This window comes from Phocoena phocoena, chromosome 10 (genome assembly GCF_963924675.1).
Source record: "Phocoena phocoena chromosome 10, mPhoPho1.1, whole genome shotgun sequence".
NCBI classification, from domain to species: Eukaryota; Metazoa; Chordata; class Mammalia; order Artiodactyla; family Phocoenidae; genus Phocoena; species Phocoena phocoena.
Window position 1 is genome coordinate 48,096,835 of NC_089228.1, and position 27,763 is coordinate 48,124,597.

Consider the following 27,763-nt stretch of genomic DNA (forward strand, 5'->3'; position numbering starts at 1 on the left):
TTAGCTGATGCTGAGCTGGGCAAATCCTATTAGTTTACCATCATCAGGAATATCCGAGCCTTCGACACCAGATGCCTAAGAACCAAACAAAATGAGAAGCTGTGGCTATTTATAAACAAAATTGCAGGCAGCAATTAAAACTGACATGGGGACTGTGGGAAAGAGGGCAGTGGGGGGGCAGGTCCCTGGGATACAAACAGGAGGCAGATAAAGGTGTAGGTGGAGTCTGGGTACAAAGGTGGAGTCAGATTGACCAGCAATCAATCTCTCTTGAGGATAAATAGTCAAGGGCCTCGGGTAGGAGGCTTCCTGAGAGGGAGAGGGTAAGGGAAGCCAATGAAGGGCGGTATCAGCCCAGGGCATGGGGAGGTTAAACAAATACAAGCCACCAGACTTAAATATTCTCATCACTCAGGGAACATGGAAGCTGGTCTGCAGAGGCTGCTGATGTGTAAAACGTGAGATGGTTTAACAAAGAGGAAGGGATGCATACCAGTTTGAAAGTGACAGATCGATTTGACTGGGGTTCTTCCACAATTTTCTGCAAATTAGCTGCCACTGTAATCATACAAACAGAGAAAGTAACGAGAAGCTAAGTAAATCCACATTTCAACCACATTTCAACAACTTAAATGGTAGTTCACAAGCTTCTATGTACAATCAAAATGGAAGCAGAAAGATAAATCGCTCCCTAAACACAAGGTGTTTTTAAAAGCAACTCCAAGCAGCACAAATAAATCTTATCACTGTCAAATTAACTTTCTTTTAACTTAGGAAAGACACTGGGGTGAAAGAGGTATGATTTGCCTATTCATGGGCCAGAAAGCCCTAGACTGGGAATCAGCCAACTATGGCCTTCAGCCTGTTTCTGTTCTGCCTGTGAGCCAAGAAGAGTGTAAAAACAGAGACTGTTACATGGTCCACAAAGCCTAAACTATTACTTTACTATCTGGCTCTTTAAAACTCTGCTGTCTTGTCCTAGGCAATGGTCTTTTCCTTCAGTAAAATGCACCTGTGGCCCGACTGTGCCTTTTCTTACTTCCTGCTTTTTTTAGGACTAAATCTGTAATGATTTTTGTTTAACTCTTAGCTCCAAAAGGATAGCGTTCATTCTCCAAAACGGATTAGATATGGCCAAGCTTACTCTAACCTGTAACTTCTGTCATCATCTCTATGATCTCCCAGAGACCTGGGTAAGTTTTCACTCACTATCACTGGGGGTCACAAAGCAAACTCAGAAGTGAGATTTTCCTTTTTGTAAGGAAGGAACTGTCCCCAATACCTGTTATTTCAGCAAAGCCAAGAACCATTCCAAGAACCATTAGACCTACTCAGTGGAATCAAAGCCTGATTTTCTAGATCCTAAGTATACAAGCAGAGAGACGGTGACACAAAGGCAGAGCACAAAGTAGTTACCTATTACTAAATCCCTTCCATCGACGAGGCCAGCAGAAATGAGTTCCTGAGAGACACCCTCTGCTGTATCTGCAAGGACAAAGAAGAAGGTGCTCCGTTTCTTGTGCATGCATGTCCCTGCTAACATTCAGAGCGGGTGCTGGCACAGAAAGACCAAAGCTAGCTGTTAAATTCACAGAACCAAGATGGCGGAGGGGGGGGACTTCCTCCACATAAAGGTTCTTCCTCCCACCAGGATTATCTCAAGTGAGGGACTATCACAGGTCTAGGTAGAGGGCGGAACCTGTATCACCCAGATGGCAAATATCAGCTCAACGTAAAGATAACGTTCTAAATGATGGCCTAATTTCCATGGGTTCTTGCCTTTGTCGGAAGAGCACCTGATAGTGATGCTGCAGAAGAAACTACTAGTCTGAGGACAACCCCGGATGCCAGCCCTATGAGCTCTGAGACGTGATGATGAGTGTGTAACATCTCCAGGGCTAATAAAGCAGAATAATTTAGTCCCAATTAAATCTCTCTCTCTTTTTTTTTTTTTGGCCACACCGTGAGGATTGTGGGACCTTAGTTCCCCGGCTGGGGATTGAACGTGTGTCCCCGGCAGTGAAAGCGCAGAGTCCTAACCACTGGATCGCCAGGGAATTGCCCCCATAAATCTTAAGAAAACAAACTGCAATCTCTTCTCTTTGGGGGTCATACTCCCAGTTTTTTTTGGTTTTGTTGTTTTTGCTAAAATAATTTTCTGTTTTATTCTGGTGGGTTTTCCTTCATATCTAATTATTATAGGTTGTACTGTCTGAGCAATGGGTATATAACTAGAAACTAAAAAGATGAGGACAGAGTACCATCAATTAACCTCATCTCCAACTGACTCCTTCCCGAGGCCTGAACACCGATCCCCTCAGAGGGAACGGGAGGACCTCTGGGGAGGGGCTGTGCACATACATTTGCCAAAGACCAGCGATTTGAATGAGTACCTTAAAATGTGACTCTGCCTGGCTTTAAAAAGGAAAACAGATACATCTCTGTACATGTGCATTTGTTCTCTGCATTTGAGTGAACTGCTCATGATACTGAGACAGCAGGAAGACTAAGCGTGGCACACAGGACGGATACCAGCTGGCTGCGGGCCACTTCCCAAATACGAATCCTGAGTAACAAAGGCAAGAAAGAAAATAAGCCTTGTCCCTGGGAGAAGTTCACGGCCAGAAACTGCAATGACAGGGCTCAGCTTTAGCTGGGAGGGAGGGGACTGGAAGCCTTACTGCTTCTCTATTGTCATGGAGGACCACGTTCAGTGATAAGAGCGGGAACTCTGCGCTCCGAAAGATCTGGGTTTGAATTCCAGCTACACCTCTTCTCAGCTGTGGGAACTGCAACCAGTTACTTCACTCTCTCTAAGCCTTGATTTCATCATCTATGTAGTGGGGACAATAATCCTTCCTTAGGGGGCAGTTTTGAGAATTTAATGAGATACTGATTAGCACAGTGTCTGCCATACAGTAAGCAGTAAATTAGAGTTATATTCAGTACTCTTTGTATTATACTAGGTTTTCTAAATGAGGTAATAGTAAATAGACTGCATTTTAATTTTGTTCATATGCCCCCCAAAACCTTTAGGCCAGGAACGTTTTTATCACCCTTTAAGAGGAAAATATATCTAGAGGATAGAAACTTCACACACATTTCCTTAAAATGACAAATGAGCAGTTATTTTGTTTTCAATGTTTTGATGCCTCACCTCTCCCAGGAGTAAATTCGAATCGAATATCATTTAGTTCTTTTTTTGAATTCCTATGAAAGAAAACAAAATGTATAAAATAAATTTCTGAATTTATGCATTCAGGGTCCGCCTACATATATCAGGAAAGCTATGCCAAGAGAAAGATCTTTCTGTCCCATAGACTGTATGATTTGTCCTAATGAGCTCACACTGAGGGCTCAGAGCAAACAACTCAGAGTGATCATCTAATTGTTCTACAACCCTTTTAATTTATGTCCTTCACTGGTCAATATATGCCCATGCCCGTCCTTATTCCCACTAAGACGATCATATTAGACTAAGAGGAATATCTGTATGAGCACGGGGAGGTGTGGTTAACATGATACAGGATGCCCTTTTCTTCCTTATCCCCACGCCTACCCCCCACACCCCTATGCCTAGGAGAGTACCTTGCCCACCACTGGTGATCTGTTTGACTAGACTCATAGAATGAAACACATGATGCTCCCCCAAATGCCACAGGGGTTCAGAGGAGAAGGATAAAGAATATACAGATTGGGATAATGAGGAAAAACTTTAGAGGTAGTATTGTAGATAGGACTTAATGGATAGGAAGGATTTGGGCGGGCAGAGAAGATGGGGAAAGAAATGGGGCCCATACTGGCAGCAGAGTTAATATAAGGCTCCAGAGGTTAAAATGTGACTGGTGAAAGATAGTTACATAGATTGTGCACCACACCAAGTACTGAGATTAACTTAGCTCCCTGGAGGTTCTGGTTAAAGACGGAGAAATTAGAATATTATGTCTAAAGGCAGACATGAGTGATTACTTAGGACCCAAATCCATTTTATCTAAACAGTTCAGGGAGCTTAGGTCTATCTGACACATGATGTTACTGAAATTGTGCTTAAAATATAGTTATCCAAATCCAACACATCCTGCCCCACAGTGATTTTCTCCCTCATGTTGTCTCTCTGCACTTGTCTACACAGATTTACACTTCTGCATGTCTACTACTGAAACTTGTTTTTAGCTATGCTAAGTACACAATACAAATCAACATCCAACAGACTTGATTATTGCATTTCATTTTCTCTTTTTCTCAGTATCTTAGCACAATAGCTAATAGTGCTGTACTTAGTCTGAAAGCTGAATAAAATTAAGGTCAAGTGTTCATTATCACTTTAGTGATGTGACTGTCATGCCAAGCACAAACACCTTCAAAGATAACCATATGCTAAACTGAACTGCCTAGTCATTTAACTTCAAAGTCTTCATAAGTGAGAATAAGAATCTAGCCTCCTCTTCCATAAACAAGTCTGGAACACAGTCCACTAAAAAGCACCCTTCAAAAAGCTAACTATAAAGCAGAAACTAACACACCATTGTAAAGCAATTATACTCCAATAAAGATGTTAAAAAAAAAAAGCTAACTACATCACTTACAAGTACCCTCTCCCCTCCTGAAGCACATGTCAAATAGAATTGTTATACTCTCTATTAACTGCTGTAAGTTTTCAAAACAAAATTTTGAAGAGAGACAATTAACATTCTTTGTGTACAGTTAAAATAGGATGAGATTACCAAGACACTGTATTAATTCAGAACTATTTGAGTCCAGGTATACAGAGTAGGCTTCTATAAAGAAAAGGTAACCAGATCTGCTTTCTTCACATTTATGGCATAATTTCATTACTCTTTAGTGGTAAAATCAAAACATTCCCCAAACAGTCTTGCTGCCTCTACTCTAATTATGGTCATACTGAGAAGGTGACTAGGAATTCACAAGTGGAAGGAGGAATGAGTCAATGCTAAGTCAGGTCCTCACACTACTGCTATTATTTCTGAGGGAAATAATACACCCACAAGCAAACACACACGACCCTATCCAGTTACTCTCAGGCATGAACTACTAGAAGGGGGAGTGACTTTCTAATAGAAATCAGCGTATTCAGAGTATTCAGAAAACAACAACAACAGAATGTCTACTTACCGTAATCTTAGTACTAGACTGATTGGGATCTTGGTTTCTTGTGAACCTGCTCCTGAAGACAGAGCCTAAAAAAGCATTGAAAGGTATAAAGTCATTGCCTGGACTATTAAGCTTGGAGCTGACTAATGGTCATCTGCAGAACTGTCCACTTGGCGTCAATTTTCTTCATCTCCAGGTGTGGCCATCCGAGTCCCTAGGACACTCCCTGCTGGGGGAGGACATGTACCACAAGGCAGCAACAAGAGCTCAATGTCAAACATAATGAGAAAGATAATTCTCAAACCCACACGAAATTCCATACACAGTCACATTTAATTTTGTATTTTTCAGACCTCTCTACCTCTATATAAGCATGAAGAACATGAAGCTGGGTTTTTCCCTTTAATAAATCTGCCAATGGCAACACATCTGCCAGTAAGGTCTAAACTGGCTACCCCTCACAAAACCACCCACCCTGGAGGTTCCAGATCTTTTTTTTTTTTTTTAATTTAAAAAAATATTTTATTTTATTTATTTGGTTGTGCCGGCTCCTTAGCTGCGGCATGCATGTGGGACTAGTTCCCTGACCAGGGATTGAACCTGGGCCCCCTGCATTGGGAGCATGGAGTCTTAACCACTGTGCCACCAGGGAAGTCCCTCCACATCTTCTAATGACTAAACTAATCCTCTCTGAAAACCATACAGCTGTCCCTTGCCTTACAGAGGATATACATTCTATTTAAGCCGTTTATAAAACAAATCCAATCTTTCCATCAGTTTTCATAAGACAACTGTATCTTTTCCCATATGATGGGCAGAAATGGAAAACTTGGGCAAAGAAAAGGTAAATGAAGTTAGAATGTGACTAACTGGAAGAGCTCAGAGCAGTGATCTCCAAAGGCAGAGCACCACTGGGATGCAGATGAAAACAGTGCTCCGGGGACGGGGCGTGGGGGACGACGCACCCTGGGTGAGACAGCCTTCCCCAGCGATCCAAGAGGGCGAGGGAGAGGGAGAGGGAGCGGGAGCCGTGGGGCGCCAGACCCCCCAGCGCCGTCCCTCCTGAGTGCAGGAGCCACCGGGGCACTGAGCCGCCTCAGTGGGCAAAACCCCTCGCCTTCGTGTGAGGAAAAAAAAAGCTGACAAGAAATTACCGCCCCTCCTCCAACTTTTGCTGTTTGAAATATTTCATTAACTTATTTTGTCGCTAAATGAAACCTGTGTGATCTTTGTTAAACTCTTATCTGCATACATTTAAAACCGTGAAAACAGATTTTTAACTTGTTTCAAAATCTACCAGGACATCACCCTCATGGCACCAGGTGGCGGTCCACGTTAGCCTCCACCCTCTTCCTCCACTCGGAAGGCTGACCACGAAAGAAAGCACATCCCTGCTGTACCTGAGGCTCCGCGGGGGTCGGCAGGGAGACTTGAGTTGGCTGTGCAGTCATCTGCCCAGCTGGCTGAGGTAGATGAGCAGAAATCTGTTCTGGAACTTGGAGTAAAGTACCCACAGGATCAGTTGTTGAAAACAGCTGTAACAAAAACACACACACAGTGCTGCTTAAGCTGAGAGGAAAGGGAGGTGGGCCTGCTGACAGGCAAGCACTGCCGCAGAGAGACTTTTTAAAGTAGTCCTTGTGTAGTGAACCAGCCCATCTCTACATCCCCAAGACACACCTATTTCAAATGGAAGTCAAATATCTCTATGCTTTTTAAATTAATTAATTAATCTATTTATTTATTTTTGGCTGTGTTGGGTCTTCATCGCTGTGTGCGGCCTTTCTCTGATTGCGGTGAGCAGGGGCTACTCTTCGTTGCGGTGCGCAGGCTTCTCATTGCAGTGGCTTCTCTTGTTGTGGAGCACAGGGCTTTAGGCATGGGGGCTTCAGTAGTTGCAGCATGTGGGCTTAGTAGTTGTGGCTCGCCAGCTCTAGAGCGCAGGCTCAGTAGTTGTGGCACACGGGATTAGTTGCTCCGTGGCATGTGGCATCTTCCCGGACCAGAGATCGAACCCGTGTCCCCTGCATTGGCAGGTGGATTCTTAATCACTGCACCACCAGGAAAGTCCCGCTTTTTTGTTTTTAAGAACTTTTTGAGGTGTAATTTACATCCCATGAAATTCACTGGTATTGCTGTTGTTACCAGCTTGTGGGGGGGCAGCGATTGTCCTGTGGGAACCACGGTTCACCTGGGTCGAGGACCCTTACTTCTTCTGGCTGTGCTCAGCTTCTGCGTGCCTCGGATCTCGTCCAGCAGGCCAGAGATGAAGGCCTCAGTGGGTTTGTAACAGTCAACCAGCAGCTCCGTGACCCTGGCAGCTCGGGTATCATCACTCTCCATGTCCAGGAGTTCATCCACATCAATTTCCAGTTCTGGGATCTCTTCTTCCTGGCAGTCGTAGAGGTGAGTGAGCTGCTCCAGCATCCACTCCTCCAGGTTGAGGCGCCTCCGTAGCTCCTCGCGGTGCTACTCGACCGTGACCTTCCCTTGGCGCCTCACTGGGCCCTCGTTGTCCGCGCCGCCTGGGCCCTAGCCTGCAGCCCCAGGGGGGCTCTGAAAGTAGACGCGGGGCCCTGGGCCACCACTCCCCAGTCCAGGGGCCGGAGCCGCCAACGCCGCCAACGCCGCCAACGCCGCGCCCTCTGTGGGGCCGCTGTTCGCCATGGCGGCCGCCAGGGCCAAGTGCGTGCGTCGGGCCCCTCCCTGCGCCGCCACCTCTGGGACGCCCGCCAGCTGGCTCGGCCGCTGGCTCAGGTTAGCTCGTGAGCTCGTCTCCACATGGCTCCGCGGCGAGGGCGGCGGCGGCCTACAACTCAAGTGATTTTTAGAGAATTTCTACTTCTGTAAACATCCCTACAATCTGGTTTTAGAACACTTCCATCAACTCTTCCCGTGCCCATTTACAGTTAACTCCGGCTCCCCCACCCAGCCCTAGGCAACCACCGATCTACTTTCTGCCTCTATCAATTTGCCTTTTATGAACATTTCATATAAACCAAATTTTACAATATGCACTCTTTTTGTGTCTGGCTTCTTAACTTAGTTTTTGAGTCAGTCATGTTGTAACAAATATCAGTAGTCCACTTTTTTTTCCTTCTTCAGAATAGTAGTTCTTTGTGTCCTGTTTATTTTTAAATACATCTATTCTATCCTCTTTGCCCAGCAAAACAGCACCTACAAAATATAGATTTGGTATATAGTATGAAATTACAGAAATGACATTTTTCTATGTTGGGGACCTTCCATTACTTACAAAAAAAAAGAAAATCAACCAATGGTTCCTTAACATAACTGCAATGCTTTTCAAAATGGATGTGAAGCTTTATAACTAACATAGACATTAAACATTATTTTGCGTGTTTGAAAATTTTAGTTATGTAATGGGGAAAAAAGACCGAAGTTGAGTACAAATTCAAGTTAAACATACTTAAAATTATAAGGTAATGGGGAAAATGATATCAATGTAATGGCCAAAATTTAGAGTTAAAAGAGAAAAAAAATTAGAAGGGCAATGAGAGGTCTAATAGCTGTTATCATATAAGCAAAACAAGGAGACAAGGAAGTAAAATTTTGTGTTTACTTAGCTTCACATAAAGGAAATCAAAAGTTAGTCATTGGTTCCAGTTTTTGATAGAAAAACAGAACTTTAAGATTAGTTTTGAAAATGCTTAAAACTATTAGCACTATTTCAAAAAGACAGCTTCCAAATTGCATGCACATATATGTATACCTATAATCAAGACAGAAAGGTTATACAAAACAAAGTAATGAGAGGATGTGAAGAGATTGGAACTTTGTGCATTGCAGGTGGGAATGTAAAATAGTACAGCTGTTATGGAAAACAGTATGATAGTTCCTCAAAAAATTAAAAATAGAATTACTATATAATCCAACAATTCCCTTCTGGGTATAGACCCAAAAGAATTGAAAGCAGGGACTCAAACAGATATTTGTGTGGCCATGTTCATAGCAGCATTACTCACAATAGCCAAAAAGTAGAAGAAACCCAAATGTCCATTGACAGATAAATGGTTAAACAAATGTGGTTCACACACACACACACAAATATGGAATATTATTCAGCCTTAAAAGGGAAGGAAAGAGGAAATTCTGATACATGTTACATAGATGAACCTTGAGGGCATTATGTAAGTGAAATACACAAGTCAGAAAAGGACAAATATGGTAGGATTCCACTTTTATGAGGTACCTAGAGTAGTCAAATTCAGAGACAGAAAACAGAATGGACGTTGCTAGGAGCTGGGGGGAGGAGAGAATAGGGAGTTATTGTTTAATGGGTACAGAGCTGGTTTTGCAAGATCAAAAGAACTCTGGGGATGGATGGTGGGGATGGTTGCACAACAGTGTGAATGTACTTAATGTCAGTGAACTGTACACTGAAAATGGTTAAGATGGTTACTTTTATGTTATGTGTATTTTATCATAATTTAAAAAACAACAACAAAGTTATGAGCATGAGACTATGACTATGAGCATGTACAAGTTCACGTGGAGAAGCTATTTAGGCAAAGGAACAAGGAGGAGACTAAAAAGAATAAGTCTGGGTAATATGTAAAATACCCTTCCATTCAATTTTTGAGAAACTAGGAATCAGTCAAAATAGGCTAAGTTAGAGCGTAACAAATAATCTTAAGTTCTCAGTAAATTACAAGAACAAAAGTTATTACTTTTTTGAAAACATTTTGCTTGTTTTAGAATTATTTTCCTTTTTTAAAAAACTGAAGTATAATTCATTGACTTACAATATTATATTAGCTTCAGGTGTACAACATAGCGATTGGTATTTTTATATATTAAAAAATGATCACTACAATAAATCTAGTTACCATCTGTCACCTACAAAGTTATTATAATATTATTGACTGTATTCCCTATGCTGTACATTACATCCCCATGCCTTATTTATTTTATAACTGGAAGTTTGTACCTCTTAATCTCCCCCACATATTTCACAATTCCCCTCACACCCCTCCCCTTTGGCAACCACCAGTTTGTTCTCTGTATCTATGAGACTATTTCTGTTTTGTTTGTTCATTTGTTGTTTTTCAGATTCCACATATAAGTTACATCATATGGTATTTGTCTTTCTCTGACTTATTTCACTTAGCATAATACCCTCAAGGTCCATCCATGTTGTTGCAAATGGCAAGATTTCATTCCTTCTTTGACTAATATTTCTTTCTTTTTTTAAAAAATATTTATTTATTTATTTGGCTGCCCTGGGTCTTAGTTGTGGCATGTGTGATCCTCAGTTGTGGCATGTGAACTCTTGGTTGCAGTATGTGGGACCTTAGTTCCCCGACCAGGGATCGAACCTGGGCCCCCTGCATTGGGAGTGCAGAGACCTGGCCACTGGACCATCAGGGAAGTCCCTGACTGAGTAATATTTCATTGTGTATATATACATACATATCATATCTTCTTTATCCATTCATCTATTGATGGATACCTAGGTTGCTTCCATATCTTAGCTACTGTAAGTAATGCTGCAATGAATACGGGATGCATATATCTTTCTGAATTAGTGTTTTTGGGAAAATACCCAGAAGTCGAATTGTGGGATATATAATTGTATTTTTAATTTTTTGAGAAACTGTTTTCCATAGTGGCTGCACCAATTTACATTCCCACCAACAGTGCACGAGGCTTCTCTTTTCTCTATATCCTCACCAACACTTGTTGTCTTTTTGATAATAGCCATTCTGACAGGTGTGAGGTGATAAAGTTATTTCTTGCACACACTTCAAGTCCATCTGTGGCCAGCAGAGGCTAAATTTGGTACCTAAATTTGCAGCAGGGATGCAGGTCATGATGGCAGGGGCAAGGGAACCCAGGGAATCACATGTGGCTCTTCCTTCTGCTCACATTTTATTGGCCAAAGTAACTGCCACGGCCATGAGTAACTTCAAGGGGCAAAAAAATGCAATTCTACCGCATACCAAGAAGAAGAGCCAGAAATCTTAGTGAATAGCAGTTCTAATTCAAGTTGTCAGATGCTAGCCTCTAATAAGCTGAGGTACAGTATTTTCAGTCTTAAACATAATCCTGTACATAATTGTATTACTATATATACAAATGAAGTGGAAAAAATAGTTACTTTTAAGCATGTGGCAAGAACAAATTGGATTAAGAGCAAGACATGTGTGCCATTAAACCAAATATTGAATACTCATGAGATGATTATTTTCTTTAGGTAAGGAGCATAAGGCAGGCCAGCCTAACAGGCGTCTGTTTAGTAGGATTCCCTATCACACTGAGGCAGTAACTATAGACATCAGAGTCTATTTGACAAGGGGCTGAGGGAAAAAGTCCAAAAAGCAAAGGCAGCATATGACAGATTCCTGGACAGACTAATGCAAAAAGACTAATTTCCACTTTAAGCAGCCCAAGATAAAAATAGCAGTTCATAAAGTCAAGCAAGCAAAAAATAACATTCTGGGTTCTCGGGCCCACTTTTAAAATGAGTGCAATGGCACCATTTACTGCAAAGATCCATTCAAACTCAGAATCGATAGCTCTAATAAAATTCCACTGGCATAAGTTCCCATTCCCATTTAGGCACATACCAAAAAGCGTGCTTAACATTAAAACCAAACCAAAGCAAAAGCACATATACTTTAATGATTCAATAATCACAACTACTTACCTCAGAATTTGTTAATGAGTCTTTCACTCTGGGAGACTAAAAGAAATACAAAAAAAGGAGGCTTGTTAACTGAAAACTCAGGTTACTTGTAGTCAGTTCCAAACTGCACGGAATGTTGAAATGCAAGTCAACTCCATTTCACTCTGATCCATAATTAACTCATCGGTAACTCTAGTGAGAGTTTTCTGGAAAAAGAAAACTGTCATGATACTACTGTATTCTTTGTCCAGGTAGCCTGTAATGCATCAATATACCTACGGTATTTTAAGTCTAAAACTTGAGGTTTATAAGCAAACATAATGGGACTGAGCTATCAGTTAGTAGGGAGGTCACATTCTTCAAAGTTCAATTCTTTCTACTAATCATGAACATATTATGTGCATAATATCTCAAACCAAATGTAAACATTCAAGCTAATTATCCAACACATTCTTAAAGCAGAGTAATTCTGATTATAGGCTTTAATGAAGAAAACTCTTGAGCCAAAATTGAAATACTAATTACAATACGCCATATGAAAATCTAAAGCTAAATTGATTCAGTAAATCATAAGTTAGTAGTAATTCTGGATACAGGCACTGGAGAATACATAAAACAACAACATATCTCTAAACAAACGTCAATTTATGGTAAATTCTACCAAGTGTGAATTCAGACTTCTTATAAGGTCAGTTTAGGTTTTTAAAATTTTCATTACCATTTTATTAAGGAGAATCAAGGTACAGGCAACAGCTAATGGGTTACAGCAAGTATACAGCCAACACAAAACCTTAAAAAAAACTTTGTTTGGAAATAATTTCAAACTTACAGAAAGTTGTTAGAATAAGAATAATACAAAGAACACTGCTATACCCTTTACCCAGATTCATCCATTACTAACCTTTTTCCTCATGTGCTTTATTATTTAGTGTTCACTTTCTCTCTTTTTAAATATATATATTTAATCAATCCTGTACCATTTGAGAATAAGTTGCATATAATCATAGCTCTTTACAACTGAATAGTCACTGTGTATTTCTTCTTCTTCTTCTTCTTCTTTTAAATATTTATTTATTTGGCTACGCCGGGTCTTGGTTGTGGCACTCGGCATCTTCGTTGCTGCGTGCGGGATCTTTGTTGCAGTGTGCGGGATCTTTAGTTGTGGCATGAGGGATCTAGTTCCCTGACCAGGATTGAACCCGGGCCCCCTGCATTGGGAGGGCAGAGTCTTAACCACTGGACCACCAGGAAAGTCCCCACTGTGTACTTAAGAATAGGGATATTCTCTTACATAACTTCACACTACTAAAGCAATCAACTTCAGTAAATTTAAAAATAATACTTCAATTTACTCTCTATAATCCAACTTTTCCAATGACCTCCTATACATAATCATTCCCCCCTGCCTACTACACACTCTATTTGAATAGAATGCTCCTAATTTGTGGTTTGTCTGATGTTTCCTCATGATTCAGACTTAAATGAATTCTACAGAGTGACGTATCCTTCCTATAGTATCATATCTTAGGGAATCACATGTTCCTCTACCCCTCATTAGTGATGTTAATTTTAATCATTGAGTCAAGGCATTTTCTAATTTCTCAGGTACGCAGTATTTTTTTCTTGCAACTAATAGGCCATCTATGGAGAGAAACTTTAAGACCATGTAAATATCCTGCTCATCAAAATGTTCCCATATATTTAGCACCTATTGATGATCCTTGTCTGATCTAACATTTACGATTGTTTTATGATGGCTGTAAAATGGTGAACTTCCCCATCCACTCCTACATTTACCAGTCAGCACTGGCAGTTACCGTAATGAAAACCCATCCCCCCCCCATGTATTTATATATCTGTTTATTATTAGTATGGGCCTATAGATTCCTATTTTTTAAATGATTTCTAATTTATTACTATACTTAATGATTTTTTTTTTTGTGTGTGTGTGTGTTACGCGGGCCTCTCACTGCCGTGGCCTCTCCCGTTGCGGAGCACAGGCTCCCGACGCGCAGGCCCAGCGGCCATGGCTCACGGGCCCAGCCGCTCCGCGGCATGTGGGATCCTCCCAGACCGGGGCACGAACCCACGTCCTCTGCATCGGCAGGCGGACTCCCAACCACTGCGCCACCAGGGAAGCCCTATACTTAATGATTTTGATGGTTAAATTCTCCCTAATTTGGCCAGGTGGGGCTCCTTCAACCTAGCTCATATTATTATGACTCTTTTAAAAATAAAAGATCTTTTCTTTCTGTCAAAAGAAGATATTCCAGATTTATCTTGCATTTTCCTTGTGTAAGCCCTGGAATCAGCCATTTCTCCAGTGAGCCTTTGTTCTTTAGTAGGGAATGACATTAGAAACCACGATCTGGGCATAAGGTGTGCTTACTCTTGTAATCTTCGATTATAGATGACAGAAACTGTGAATTTTACCTTGTTGCATGCTGATAATTTCTGTAAATCTTCTTGAGCTTTGTTTTGGAATACAGTAAAGTTACTTGGAAATAGTTTAATCCTTTTGGATCCTGCTTTGATGAGTTGTTAGTTGGGTCTGGAGCAGTGTTCGGTCTAGGGCAATATATTATACCCCATTACTAAGCACTCTACCAAATGCCCTGTGAATTATGTTTCTCCAATCTAACTGCTGTTCCTGGTTGTGTGAGTGCTGGGCACTTTCTCCACATGGGTAGTTTTCTCACATATGCTGCTGAATACTCAAAAGGGAAGCTCTAAGCTTCTTTCTCTGGGTAGCTCTCTCCTCCTTGGTACTCTACCTTATCAAATTTTATCTGCCTTGATCTCTTACCTCTATTTACTCAACTCTCAAAAACACTTTTCAAGCCACAGTGAAAAGAAAACTGCCCCAAAACTGACTTGGATGTTAGAATTAGCAGAGAAGGACATTAAAATAATTATTATATATTCATATCTTCAAAAAGTTAAGTAGAGACACTGAAGATGCCAAAACAAACACCAAATCAAACTTCTAGAACCTAACAACCAAATCAAACACCAAATCAAAATTCTCATATTACGCCTGAGATGGAAAGGAGACTGGATGGGAGATTAGCAGCAGGTTAACACTGCAGAAGAAAGACTAATGAACAGGCCAGCACTAGAAACTATGCAAAATGAAACTGAGGGAAAAAGAATTTTTAAAACATGAAAAGACGAGCAGTCAGATGACTTTAAGCAGCCTAATATACATGCTATTGGACTCTCCAAGGTGGAAGGACAGAAAAAGCATTTGAAAATGTAATAGCTGAGGGACTTCCCTGGTGGTCTAGTGGCTAAGACTCCACACTCCCAATGCAGGGGGCCCAGGTTCAATCCCTGGTCAGGGAGCTAGATCCCACATGTGGCAATGAAGATCCCACGTGCCACAACTAAGACCCAGTACAGCCAAATAAATAAACAAATAAATAAATATTTTAAAAAAAGAAAATGTAATGGCTGGAAACTTTCCAAACTTGATTAAAAAACTGTAAACCCAAAGATCCAAGAAGCTCAATAAACCCTAAACATGAAACATGAAAAAAAAAAAAAAGATACACCTAGGCATACCATATCAAATTGCTCAAAACCATTCATAAAGAAAAAAAATCTTAAAAGCAGCCAGAGTAAAAAGAAATGTGACTTATAAGTGAAAAGCTAAGTATACAAGCAGATTTAATACTGGAAACAATACAAACAAGAAAATGTTGGAACAAATTCTTTAAGATACAGCCCACCTCATTTTATTGCACTAGGCTTTATTATGCTCTGCAGATATTGCATTTTTTACAAATTGAAGGTCTGTGGCAGCCCTGCACTGAGCAAGTCTATCAGCGCCATTTTTCAAATAGTATTTGCTCACTTCATGTCTTGGTGTCCACTTCTAGCAAAAACGAACACACTCGCACACACGATCCAGGATATACCAATTGAAGAAGAGGTGCACTGTTCCTCTTCAGGTAGAAAGTTAACAGACTTTAGGGACAAAGTTTCAATTGTTAGGCTTTCAAATTCTCTAATCTTTTCTTCTGCAGTGTTTAATCAGCCATTCATCTAATCCAGTGTGTTTTCATCTCAGACACTATAGTTTTCATTTCTCGATTTAGGTCATTTTTATATACCCTAAATATTATCATAGTAAAACAGATATGCCAGTCCCCTTTTCCATGTAGAATTACTTGGGCTCCTGTTGTTAATAAGTTGTTCAAGAAAATTCTGTCTGTATTTTTTATATTTTAGCTGGTTAAACTGAACAGAACCACAGAATATAGTATTATCTCAGAGGCTTCAGACAAAAAGAACTCTAGCTAAAGCATATAGTTTAACAAAACTTACCCTGAGTTGTGAAATTGCTGCTTTCCCTTCCTCACTTTCTTCATCAAATTCATCATCACTCCACTCCCAGCCACCATCTTCTGTCTTATGAAGACGGCCACTGGAACCTGGTACTCTCCGAACCTGCTCATTAGGAAGAGAGACGTGGACTATGGTAGTGTTTGACACTTACTATATAGAAAAGTCAGCCATATTCTCTCTCCTTCTATTACTTCAATGCTGTAAGCAGATAATAATTTTCCCAATAGAGAAGTTTTCCTATATAAACTCACATCCTCCATCCTTCACTTGCTTTCTGTTCATAATCTCCACTATTTGTCTTTACTCACAACCACTGACTCTCCCTGTACTCCCGTACTCTGAGCCTGCACATCATCCAAATCCTTCTTATGTGAAGTCACAGGTCAAATCTGATTAATGGTTTCGTATCTTGAGACACTGAAAAAAGACGGCGGGGTGGGGGGGGGAGTTTAAGCCCTCAAATAAATAAACCCAAGATAAAGAAGATGCTGCTCTTTTTTTTTTCAATTTTAATGTTTAAAATCACAATTATACCTCCATAGTTTCAAAAGTACTACAGCTATGCAAGTGTTGTTAAGAAAAAGAGCAGTCCCCTAACTTTCATATTCTTCCTCACAGGCAACCACTTTCAATTCATGTTAGCTTATTCTTTTGGAATTTATATTTATCTCTCTGAGTAACCTGTTCTTATTATTGATTTTCTAGTTTTAGGAATTATCTATTGAACTTCCTGCTATGCAAATGAGAATTAAACCCTATTATCAATCCCCTACTCTTTTTTCAAGATACACTGTAATTTTGCTTAAATCAATATTCACTGTTTATATAACATGATTATGTAAACTATACAGTTGAACCTTATTATACATTACAATTACTTTCCTTTTCTGCATAACTTTTTAATTTCCCCTGGAGTTAATATTTGCTTATTTCTTACTTGTCATATTCATCCCTCAATTCTCTCCCTGCTGTGTAAATCTCCTCTCACCATATTCACATATATTAGGTATTCATCAGTATTATCTTCTTGAGAAAGCCTCTCACCAGAGCCTCCTGATCTGTTCCACCAGACTGACACCAGGTCTGGTACTTTAGATCTCAGTCTACCGTCATCCAGAGGACCATGCTTCCTAGATCGCATGACTTCCCTGTTCTTACTTTAAGCACTTCCTCTACTATCAACATGGCACATTTACTGAAGCCAAGCATTTCTGAACATAACTTGATTCTGTTCCCACACTTTACTTACAGTCTGCCTGGTTAAAAAAAAATCTGGGTTAGAAAACATTTTTTTTCATAATGTTGAAATAGTGCTGCATTGTGATGTGGCTTCCAGAGATGCTGCTGAGGTCATTATGACCCCGATCCTGTCCGTGCCCTGTCCCCCTTCTCTGGAAAGCTACACATCTTCTTTTCGTCTCCAGTATTATGAGCTACCATGGTAAATGTGCCTTACTGTTGGTCTATTTTCATTCACTGTACTGGGTACTTGGGCTATTTCAATCTGGAAATTCACAGAATTTTTCTTGAATTATTTTTTCAATAATTTCTTTTCTTCTGTTTTTCTCAGTTCTCCTTTTCTGGAACTCTTTTAACTCAAATATTGAGCCTTCTCAAATAATCTTCTAATGTTCTCATCTTTTCTGTTATCTATCTCTTGGCCTTCTGGCTCTGTTTTCTGGGAAATTCCTCAACTTTACTCTAAAATCTTTGTAAAGAATTTTTTTCATTTCTTCTATAATGTTTTCAATTTCCAAGAGCCATTGCTGGTAGTGCCATTTTCTAAATGCTTCTTTTTTAAAAGTAACAGCTTTACAGAGATATAATTCATATACCATAAAATTGACCCATTTAAGGTATTATAATCCAATGATTTTTAGTATATTCAGAGTTGTGAAACCATCTCCACAATCAAATTTTGATCATTTTCATCACTCCCTCCATCCCCCAAAAAACATCCCATACCCATTAGCAGTCACTGCCCATTTCCCTACAATCTGCTCAAGTCCTAGGCAACCAATAATCTACTTTCTGTCTCTATACATTTGCCTATTCTGGATATTTCACATAAATGGAATCATAGAATATGTCTTCCAATTAGCATAATGTTTTAAAGGTACACCCATGTTATGCCATGTATCAGTACTTCATTCCTTATTATTGCTGAATAATATTCCATTGTATAGGTACATGACATTTATATATCCATTTATAATAGATGGACATTCAGGTTGTTTCCACTTTTTAGTTATGAAGAATACTTCTATGATCATTCATGTACATATTTTTTTAACATTACTCTTTTTATTCCAGTCCTTACCCAAGATAAGATTTCCAGAGATAAAGGCAAATTCAAAATACCTTCTATTTTAAGAAAGGATTTCAGAGCATTTTACCAGTAATATCTAGTAATAACCATTTTACTGCTATAGGCTTCATCACTGTGGTATTGTATTATTTGTTTGTAAATCTTTCCCCTACCCAAGGTGTGTCCTTAAGGGCAGGGAAAGTATCTTAATCACTTTTATATTTCTAGTATCTGGCACATAACAGACACTCAGTACATGGTATAGAAGGGAGGCTGGATCTATAAGGAGTGTGAAAGCATCATTGGGAATGCAACAAGGTAGAGAAAAGAATATAAAGCAGTAACCTTTCAAGGAGCTACCAGTGCAGTTATAAATGCTGCAGTTACTAATGCCTCGATAAACAGCTTGGAATAGGGAAGGGCATATTAGAAAATCTACAGATGGTCACCAAACTGCCTTCCAAGGAGATCTAGCCAGATCAGTTGCATGGTCTTTGTTATACTGAATAGAGTATGCAAACTGAAAGGCCCCACCAGCCCCCTTTCCATTCGCTCTCAAGGCCTGCCATGCCCAACTCCTCACCCAAACACCTGTTGAGTGAATATCTGAAAAGTATCCATTTGAAGGTATGCCAAATTATTAGCTTACCTAGGCCACTAATATCTTGGTTTGGTCCTGCCTTAAGGATAAAGGACTTATGTTTGTTCACTATTTTAAGGCTAGGTTACCCAAATAATATTGAAGGAAAGCCACAATCATCTTTTCTACTTTACTAACATTTCAAAAGACTTCAAAGTTGACAGCTTTTTGTATTGTAATAGGGCAGGTATGTGGTATATGCTGCTTCCTTCTGCTGCCAATGGAATTCCAACAGAAACCAGAATGTTACTACTGGAAACAGATGAACTTCCTCTCATTGTTCCTGTACTTTTTCACATTAATCATGAAATAATGGGGAAGTGGCTTCTACTTTAGTCAGGGGGAAGGACATAAGACTGAATTATTTAATTTTTTAAACTCTTTTCTTCTTAAAACATGTAGTTCTTCCAGTCAGCCAAGAGAAAGGATACTGTTATTTAATAGAAATTCACTCAGCCAAAGCAGCTTAGGATATAGATGTGGATGTTAAGCTTGAAGCTGTTTCCAACATAGCTGATGGTTTTTAATGTGGCTATATTTAGCCTCTCCTATCTCCCTCACGTGGCTTCAATGGGATTCACTTGGTACTCTGAACACTTTCTTCCATCAATATGGAGAATCCCCGGAAGTACGCATGGTGGATTTTTCTTCTCAGCCAACTTCCCAGCCATGGGTGTGTCTCTCCGCCAGCCCTCGGCTGACGGCGATTGGACCCATGTACATATTTTTATGTGTACATGTTTTCAATGCTCTTGGGTATGACTAGGAGTGGAATTGCTGGGTCATATGGCAACTCTGTTTAGCCTTTTGTGAAACTGCCCGACTGCTTTTTAAAAGTGGTCACACCATTTTCTGTTCCCGTCAGTAATGTGTAAGGGCTCCAATTTCTCTACATCTTTAGCAACACTTGTTATTGTTTGTCTTTTTTGATATAGTTATCCTAGTGGGTGTGAAGTGGTGTCTTCATTGTTTTTGTATGGTGTGAAGAAACTTCACAACTTTACAACTTACTCTGGTAGTTGCAAACAGTGATTTAACAGAATTTAGAATTAATTCATTAATTACATAACATACCTTTTCATTCTAGTTGATAGTGGAGTAATACCAAGGCATACAGTAGACTATTGCTAAAAGAATATATCAAAGAATGCTAAAGATAAGACTGAAAGAAAATGAGTAATACTCATACTGTTAACACGGTATTAGTTAAATATACTTTCAAAATGCAAAAGTAAATCTATTCTAAGTAATTTCCCAGAAAAACTGAGTAAAATCCCCATTTACCTTTCTAGCTCTTTCAGAAATGGTTGGTGCTCTCTGCAATATTTTTTCTTGAAGAAATTCTTTATTCTGGAGAGGAAAAATAAGTGTTTTCTTCTCATAAGAAGTTTTTATTGAACAAAATAACTGACACAGAAATATTCACAATTAAAATGTGATATAGTAACTGTTTTATAAAGAAGTTTGAAGAAAGCTTCTGAAGCTCCTTAGTATATTACTACCATGACTTTGTAAATTGAGAAAAATCTTTAGTGTACTGTAAAAACCATTATCTATGAAAAGTTTGCTTTAACACATGTCCTTTGGGATCATGGTCCCACATTTCCCAACTACAGTAACATCCTACTTAACCCACATCTTTGGGAAATGAGATGTTTACTAATTCAGTAGTAAACCCTGAAATGAGAGTTCAGTATATTTCACAGAATTTTCCACAGATTTTATTTATAATGCTAAAGTTTAATATTCATTTTCTCCTGTTTTAAGTTTTACCTGACACTTAATTTATATGAAAAATACATTTATCTTATATACCAAAGATTATATAAATAGTGCCCTCAGCAATTATTTGATCTACCGTCATTCTTCCAAAAATAATCATCTTAATGCAACATCTGAACAGTGAACCTAATTTAGGTAATTGAGGAGGATCATATGAACACATGAAATCAAGTTAGAATGTCCTACCTTTGCTTTTTGGAAAAATTTGTGCCTTAACAGTTCTGCTGCTGTTGGTCTAAAACCAGAAAAGAAAGTTTTTATAAATTCAAGTGGAATGTGGGTTTTCATTTTCAAAAAATGATTTCTTGAGCATCAAGATAAAAACTCAGTGTACTCCACTGTCCTCAACCTACTAAAAACCAAAAAGGATAAACTCAGTACAAGACATTGAACAAAATTAAAAAACTCAAATAGAAATGTTCTGATAATAATTATTGTAGGCTCTTTCAAAAATTCATTAGTGAAATGTTTCTTTTAAAAGCATGATTTCTTAGTGGCTTTCAATATATTTGCTATTTAGTATTATTTCCCAAGAAGTTGGCTTTATCTGCTTTAACGAGGCAAAAAAATATATTTAAACTCACAAATCAAGCCCTGTGCTTCTTGCCACATGGTTGCCTGCAAGCCTTCAACTTAGGTAACTACATATTTTTTAAAAATAATTTCACAATTTCCTTTAAAAAAACTGAAGATTCTAAGAGTAACATATAGTCGCCCAATTTAATCTAAACTCAGGTTTTTTTTAATTAATTAATTTTATTTTTTTCTTATTTTTGGCTGTGTTGGGTCTTCGTAGCTGTGTGCAGGCTTTCTCTAGTTGTGGCGAGCAGGGGCTACTCTTCGTTGCTGTGCGTGGGCTTTTCACTGTGGTGGCTTCTCTTGTTGCGGAGCACGGGCTCTAGAGCGCGTGGGCTTCAGTAAATGTGGCGCATGGGCTCAGTAGTTGTGGCGCACGGGCTCAGTTGCTCCGTGGCATGTGGGATCTTCCTGGACCAGGGCTCGAATCTGTGTCCCCTGCATTGGAAGGCGGATTCTTAACCACTGAGCTACCAGGGAAGCCCTAAACTCAGTTTTTAACTCAACTGTGTACAGTCTTACTTCATTGGCATAAAGGCACTGTTGTCCATTTCACAAACTAGTATGACTGAAAATAAATAATAAATACTACACTTAAGAAACTGGACCTGATTAACGCCACATACCTACCATGTAATCTTGAGCAAATCACTTCTCTAAGGTTCAGTATTACCTGGCCAAGTCCTTAAAAGCAGTGGTTCTTAAACACTGCTGTGCATTACAATATCTGGGAGTTAAAAAAAAAAATCCTTAGGACTAAAGACATGAGGGTCATATTCTAGCTATGTCAGAGCAACAAGGTAGAAGCAGCCTACGTTTTGGATTGCCCTCCTGAAATAGAGTTGTCATACCACATGTGAACTGCTACACAACAGAGAAATAAAGTCTTATCTTATTTAAAAAAAAAAAAATCCTGATGCCCAGGCTGTTCCCCTTAACACTTAAAGCAGAATCTGTGGTGGCAAACCTGGGTATCAGCAGTTTTTAGAACTCCCCAGGTGATACCAATATGTACTCAAGCTTGAGAACCAGGGCCTCAGAGGATTCTTATAAAGATTAAAAGAGAGAGTCAGTGTGGAAGTGCTATGCAAACAAAGTAGACATTACCATTCCTATTTTTTTCATTCAGTCACAATTTCAATATGTTCAACAGTTTGCATGTTTTTTATGATTCGTTCCTTTCTTCTAGGTTCACTTCCTTCTTTATAAAGTACACTTTAGAGGAGTTCTTTAAGTGATTAAAACATGACTGGAAAACTCAAATTTTGTCTGAAAAATAACTTAATTTCATGCTTACTGTTGAATGATAGTTTGACTAGATGGAGAATTCTGGGTTAACAGGTTTTTTTTCTCAGCACTGTTCCAGTATATTCTGGCCTTGACTGTTGTTTTTGGGGAAGTGGCTGTCAATCTGCCTGCTATTCCTCAGTACGTAATCTGTTCTCTCAGGTCGCATTTAAGAGCTTCTCTTTGCCTTTGTGTCCAGTAGTTTCACGACAATGTGTACAAGTGGGAAAAGAGGGATACCACTTGGAATCTGGGGTGATATTTCCTTAGCCTGAAAATAAAGGTATTTCATCAATTCAGAAAATTCTCAGCTGTTATTTCTTTGAATGTTGCTTCTAGTTCACAGCGGTAGTGTTACACTGTGCGTTTTGTAATTTTGGATTGTGATCTCTTCAGTGCAAGAATTTCATGGGGGACTTCCCTGGCAGTGCAGTGGTTCAGAATCTGCCTGCCAATGCAGGGGACACAGGTTCAGTCCCTGGTACAGGAAGATCCCACATGCCACGCAGCAACTAAGCCCGTGTGACAAAACTACTGAACCCACACGCCACAACTACAAAGCCCGCGTGCTGCAACTACTGAAGCCTGTGCGTCTAGAGCCTGTGCTCCGCAACAAGAGAAGCCACCGCAATGAGAAGCCCATGTATCGCAACAGAGTAGCCCCCGCTCGCCGCAACTAGAGAAAGCCTGCACGCAGCAACAAAGACCCAACACAGCCAAAAATAAATAAAATTTTAAAAAAGAATCTCATGGACCTGAGTTTTGGAAGTATTCTAACAGTACAGTTTCCAATTGCTTCTGCCAGAAATAAAACTGGCTTAGTAATAACTGTTTTACTTTCTAATCCTGTGGATTCCTGGATAATATGGGTATTAATTCAGACTGTAAACCTGCAGAATGTCCAGGTCAGAGGGCTGGATTATTCAGGAAAGATTTCTGTTGTGTCTCTGTGATGATGGACAGATTTTTTTTTGTTTTTTGGTCTCTCCTTTTACTCAGGATGCAGACTTCTGAATGTCCTAACTTTAAGCAGAGATCTCAGTTCAAAATCCCCATTGGGTAGGCCCAATATCTCATTTCCAGTCCCCACTTGGAAGTTAAAAATCCAAACCAGTAGGTTATTGGAATGAATAGTGTCCTACTGAGGGGAGCCACAGAATTAGTTTATGATAGTTCTTGGATTTATGGCTTCCTTTTTAATTCTGGCATCTGAAGACATCCCTTTATTGCAAGTTCATCTCTGTATTTGGTTTTTGAAGTTTGATAGATTTAGCCAGCATTTCTGGGTGTTTGTAACAAGAGAATGCTGTTATTTTAGTCAACTAACTTGGCAGAAGCAAAAGCATTACCTATGTTTTATACCAATTTATTCAGAAAGAGAAAAAAAGTTCTAAAAACAAAGGTTTGAATTTTACTGCCTGTTTTCTTACCCTTTCCAATATTTCCAACAGTAAATTTTGAAGCCCATTAAATATACTAAAGACACGATCAAGGATGTCAGTTCAAATCTTTTACTTTTGTTGAGCTTTAGAAAAATCAAAATTAAAGACCTCTTAGTCCTAAGAAACTGAGTGGACTATGTATATACTATGTGAAACAGAAAAATAAGACAGAGTGGGAACAGGGCCCAAGGTTAGAAATCAGGAGTTTTGGTTGACCTCAAAGATAAAAGATTGTATTCAATGATCTTCAACATTCTATGCTTCTGTTTAATTCATAAAGATACACACATTAGATGATCATATTTCTCTTATTTACATGCCACCCAATTTTTCTAATGTTTAACAATAAGCTCTTTGACTTTTTGGTCCACTTAACTAAAATATCTTTCTAGTAAGGAATTAAGTATGACTATTCGACATTAAATATAATATTTGCTATGTATATTGCTCTTGTTATTAAAATTGTAAAGAGCATTAAGATACTGCTTTACTTACAACTCTTAAATGCAAATTGAAAATAAGCCCTCCCACTAACTTGGCATTTCAGTAACATAGAGATTTATAATTATAAGAAATTAACCAGGAAATAGCTTAACTATTTAGGGTACACTGTATACTAAAAAGAAGGGAGAAAGTAATTCACTCATTCCAATCTAGTATAATGGTCTGTGCATTTTTTTCCTAATGTTTGTATTTAGTTCCTTTGAATTCGCTGTGCATGTATGTACGTATGGCATGTATGTATGTGATTCTTAGGCTTCCCCAATGGTTTATATATTAGACGAAGACAAAAGTAAGCTTTATCTCACATTTTACCTTTTCTCTGGATCCTTTTGAAGGCACAATGAAATCATTTTTCTAAATGATTTTCCATACTTTTTCAGCATTTCTTTATCTTGAACACCAGTTTCCAAAGAAGGAGGATCATTCTGCAGTGTCAGCATTAAAACCTGTAAGAATTTTTAATACAATATAAACTTCTGAAGACTCAGTAAAGTAAATTAAATATTGCGGCCAAGTTTTTTCAATATAGACAACCTCCAAACATACGAGCAGATTTCATTTTCTAAAAGTTCACATCTAGACCAGTTGTTTGGAAACTAGAGTTATTTAGGTGTTTTCCACAAAAACAGTATAGTTGGCTTCTCAGGCATGTGCCTACAGGGGCTCAACTGTATCAACATTGTACTGTATGTCCTTTAGTTGGAATCCTTTCTTCATGTCCTCTGTCCCCATTCTTATACCATCAAACTATCTTAAAAAAAATTAAAACCATAGCAAAATTAAGAGTGTGACCTTGCTGACTTTACCTATTCATGGCTCTGTTCCAACCTGACCCCTTGTAACCTGACCTTCTCTTCCCAGAACTCCTCAGAAACTTCAATCATAGAAATCACTGATGATGTCCCAGTTAACAAAACTACAGCCTCTTTTAGTTTGCATTCTTCCTACCTTTCCTGCAGCAACTGTCCATCCGAAATCTCTTCCTTCTTTGACTGACATGGCAACATACTATCTTAATGCATAGAGATGTAAATAATAAAGGTCACATTTATATGGTGGAATTTGGGATGATTTGTGTTTTTCTATACTGTTTGACTTTTTAATAAAAGTATAAGCCATTTTTCTGAGCACAAAGTCAACACCAAAATTAAAAGGCTATAATCAGAATTATTACTTGCTATTCAGATTCAATTTATATTTACTGAAAGGGAACTACTAAGATTGGCAGTATTTCTCGTTTTGAGCAAATAGGTTAACGTGTATGTCTGGCTACAACTGCAGGAGTCACCGCCTACAATGATATAAAGTAAACCTCATCTTCCTCCCCCACCTCTTTTCAAAAATAAGCCATTTCTTGGACCTAAAAATAGCCTCCCACCTTACAGTTATTAAAAAAACATCCTTTTCAAAACCTTGTGAATATTCACTTACACCTAGGAATCTTGACCTTTAAGAAAAAACCATGGCCTTAAAATATCACTAACCCTTCACGCATCAAATATATAGGTCAATATACATATGTTTTGAATATGCAGATACAGAGAGGGTTTTCATACTATCTGCTTACTGGTTTTGTCCCTCTCTACATTGTTAAAGGGGACAAAATAACATTTTAAAGGTTCTAAAATGCACCAAGAACATACATATATGAATAATATCACTATGACAAAAATTCACAATGGTGGTCACCAATTTAAACAGTCATAGGGCATTTTGTAAAGTGATCAAGCAGAACTATAAACAACAGCTACAGTTACAAACAAATAGAATTCATGTGCATATTATAATTAAGGGGTCACACAGATAAAAATGGCTGCCGGGGGGACCTTGAAGATGGCGGAAGAGTAAGACGCGGAGATCGCCTTCCTCCCCACGGATACACCAGAAATACATCCACACGTGGAACAACTCCTACAGAACTCCTACTGAAGGCTGGCAGAAGACCTCAGACCTCCCAAAAGGCAAGAAACTCCCCACGTAACTGGGTAGGGCAAAAGAAAAAACAGAGACAAAAGAATAAGGACGGCACCTGCACCAGTGGGAGGGAGCTGTGAAGGAGGAAAAGTTTCCACACACTAGGAAGCCCCTCCGCGGGCGGAGACTGCGGGAGGCAGAGGGGGGAGTTTCGGGACCGCGGAGTAGTGCACAGCGACGGGTGCGGAGGGCAAAGCGGGGAGATTCCTGCACAGACGATCGGTGCCGACCAGCACTCACCAACCCGAGAGGCTTGCTGCTCACCCACCGGGGCGGGTGGGGCTGCGAGCTGAGGCTCGGGTTTTGGTTTTGGACGGAGCTCAGGGAGAGGACTGGGGTTGGCGGCTTGAACATAGCCTGAAGGGGTTAGTGCACCACGACTAGCCGGGAGGGAGTTCGGGGAAAAGCCTGCACCGGCCGAAGAGGCAAGAGACTTTTTCTTCCCTCTTTGTCTCCTGGTGCGCGAGGAGAGGGGTTTAAGAGCGCTGCTTAAAGGAACTCCAGAGACGGGCGCGAGCCACGGCTAAAAGCGCGAACCCCAGAGACGGGCGCGAGCCGCGGCTGAGGGCGCGAGCCCCCGAGACGGGCGCGAGCCGCGGCTGAAACCGCGGACCCCAGAGACGGGCGGGAGACGCTAAGGCTGCTGCTGCCGCCACCAAGGGGCCTGTGTGCGAGCACAGGTCACTCTCCACACCCCTCTTCCGCGAAGCCTGTGCAGCCCGCCACGGCCAGGTTCCCGGGATCCAGGGACAACTTCCCCGGGACAACGCACGGCGGGCCTCAGGCTGGTGCAACGTCACGCCGGCCTCTGCCGCAACGTCACGCTGCCTCTGCCGCCGCAGGCCGGCCCCGCACGCAGTGCCCCTCCTTCCCCCATCCCCCAACCCCCGGCCTGAGTGAGCCGGAGGCCCCGAATCAGCGGCTCCTTTAACCCCGTCCTGTCTGAGCGAAAAAACAGACGCCCTCCAGCGACCTACACGCAGAGGCAGAGCCAAATCCAAAGCTGAGCTCCTGTGAGCTGTGAGAACAAAGAAGAGAAAGGGAAATCTCTCCCAGCAGCCACAGAAGCAGCGAATTAAAGCTCCACAATCAACTTGATATACCCTGCATCTGTGGAATACCTGAATAGACAAGGAATG

At 40.1% G+C, this 27,763-nt stretch overlaps 1 protein-coding gene and 1 pseudogene across 1 annotated transcript in view; both read right to left on the reverse strand.

Moving 5' to 3' along the window:
• Positions 1-27,763, reverse strand: part of OXSR1 (oxidative stress responsive kinase 1) — a 106,163-nt gene continuing 78,400 nt past the window's right edge. Inside the window, exons 8-18 of the mRNA XM_065884990.1 lie at positions 24,963-25,096; positions 21,028-21,076; positions 20,344-20,409; positions 16,091-16,213; positions 11,783-11,818; positions 6,513-6,647; positions 5,134-5,198; positions 3,158-3,210; positions 1,417-1,485; positions 494-558; positions 1-75 (exon numbers count right to left, since the gene is read on the reverse strand). Of these exons, the coding sequence (XP_065741062.1) occupies positions 1-75; positions 494-558; positions 1,417-1,485; positions 3,158-3,210; positions 5,134-5,198; positions 6,513-6,647; positions 11,783-11,818; positions 16,091-16,213; positions 20,344-20,409; positions 21,028-21,076; positions 24,963-25,096 (870 nt within the window). The remainder of the gene's footprint in view (positions 76-493; positions 559-1,416; positions 1,486-3,157; positions 3,211-5,133; positions 5,199-6,512; positions 6,648-11,782; positions 11,819-16,090; positions 16,214-20,343; positions 20,410-21,027; positions 21,077-24,962; positions 25,097-27,763) is intronic.
• On the reverse strand, positions 7,300-7,895 carry LOC136128936 (protein phosphatase 1 regulatory subunit 14B pseudogene; annotated as a pseudogene).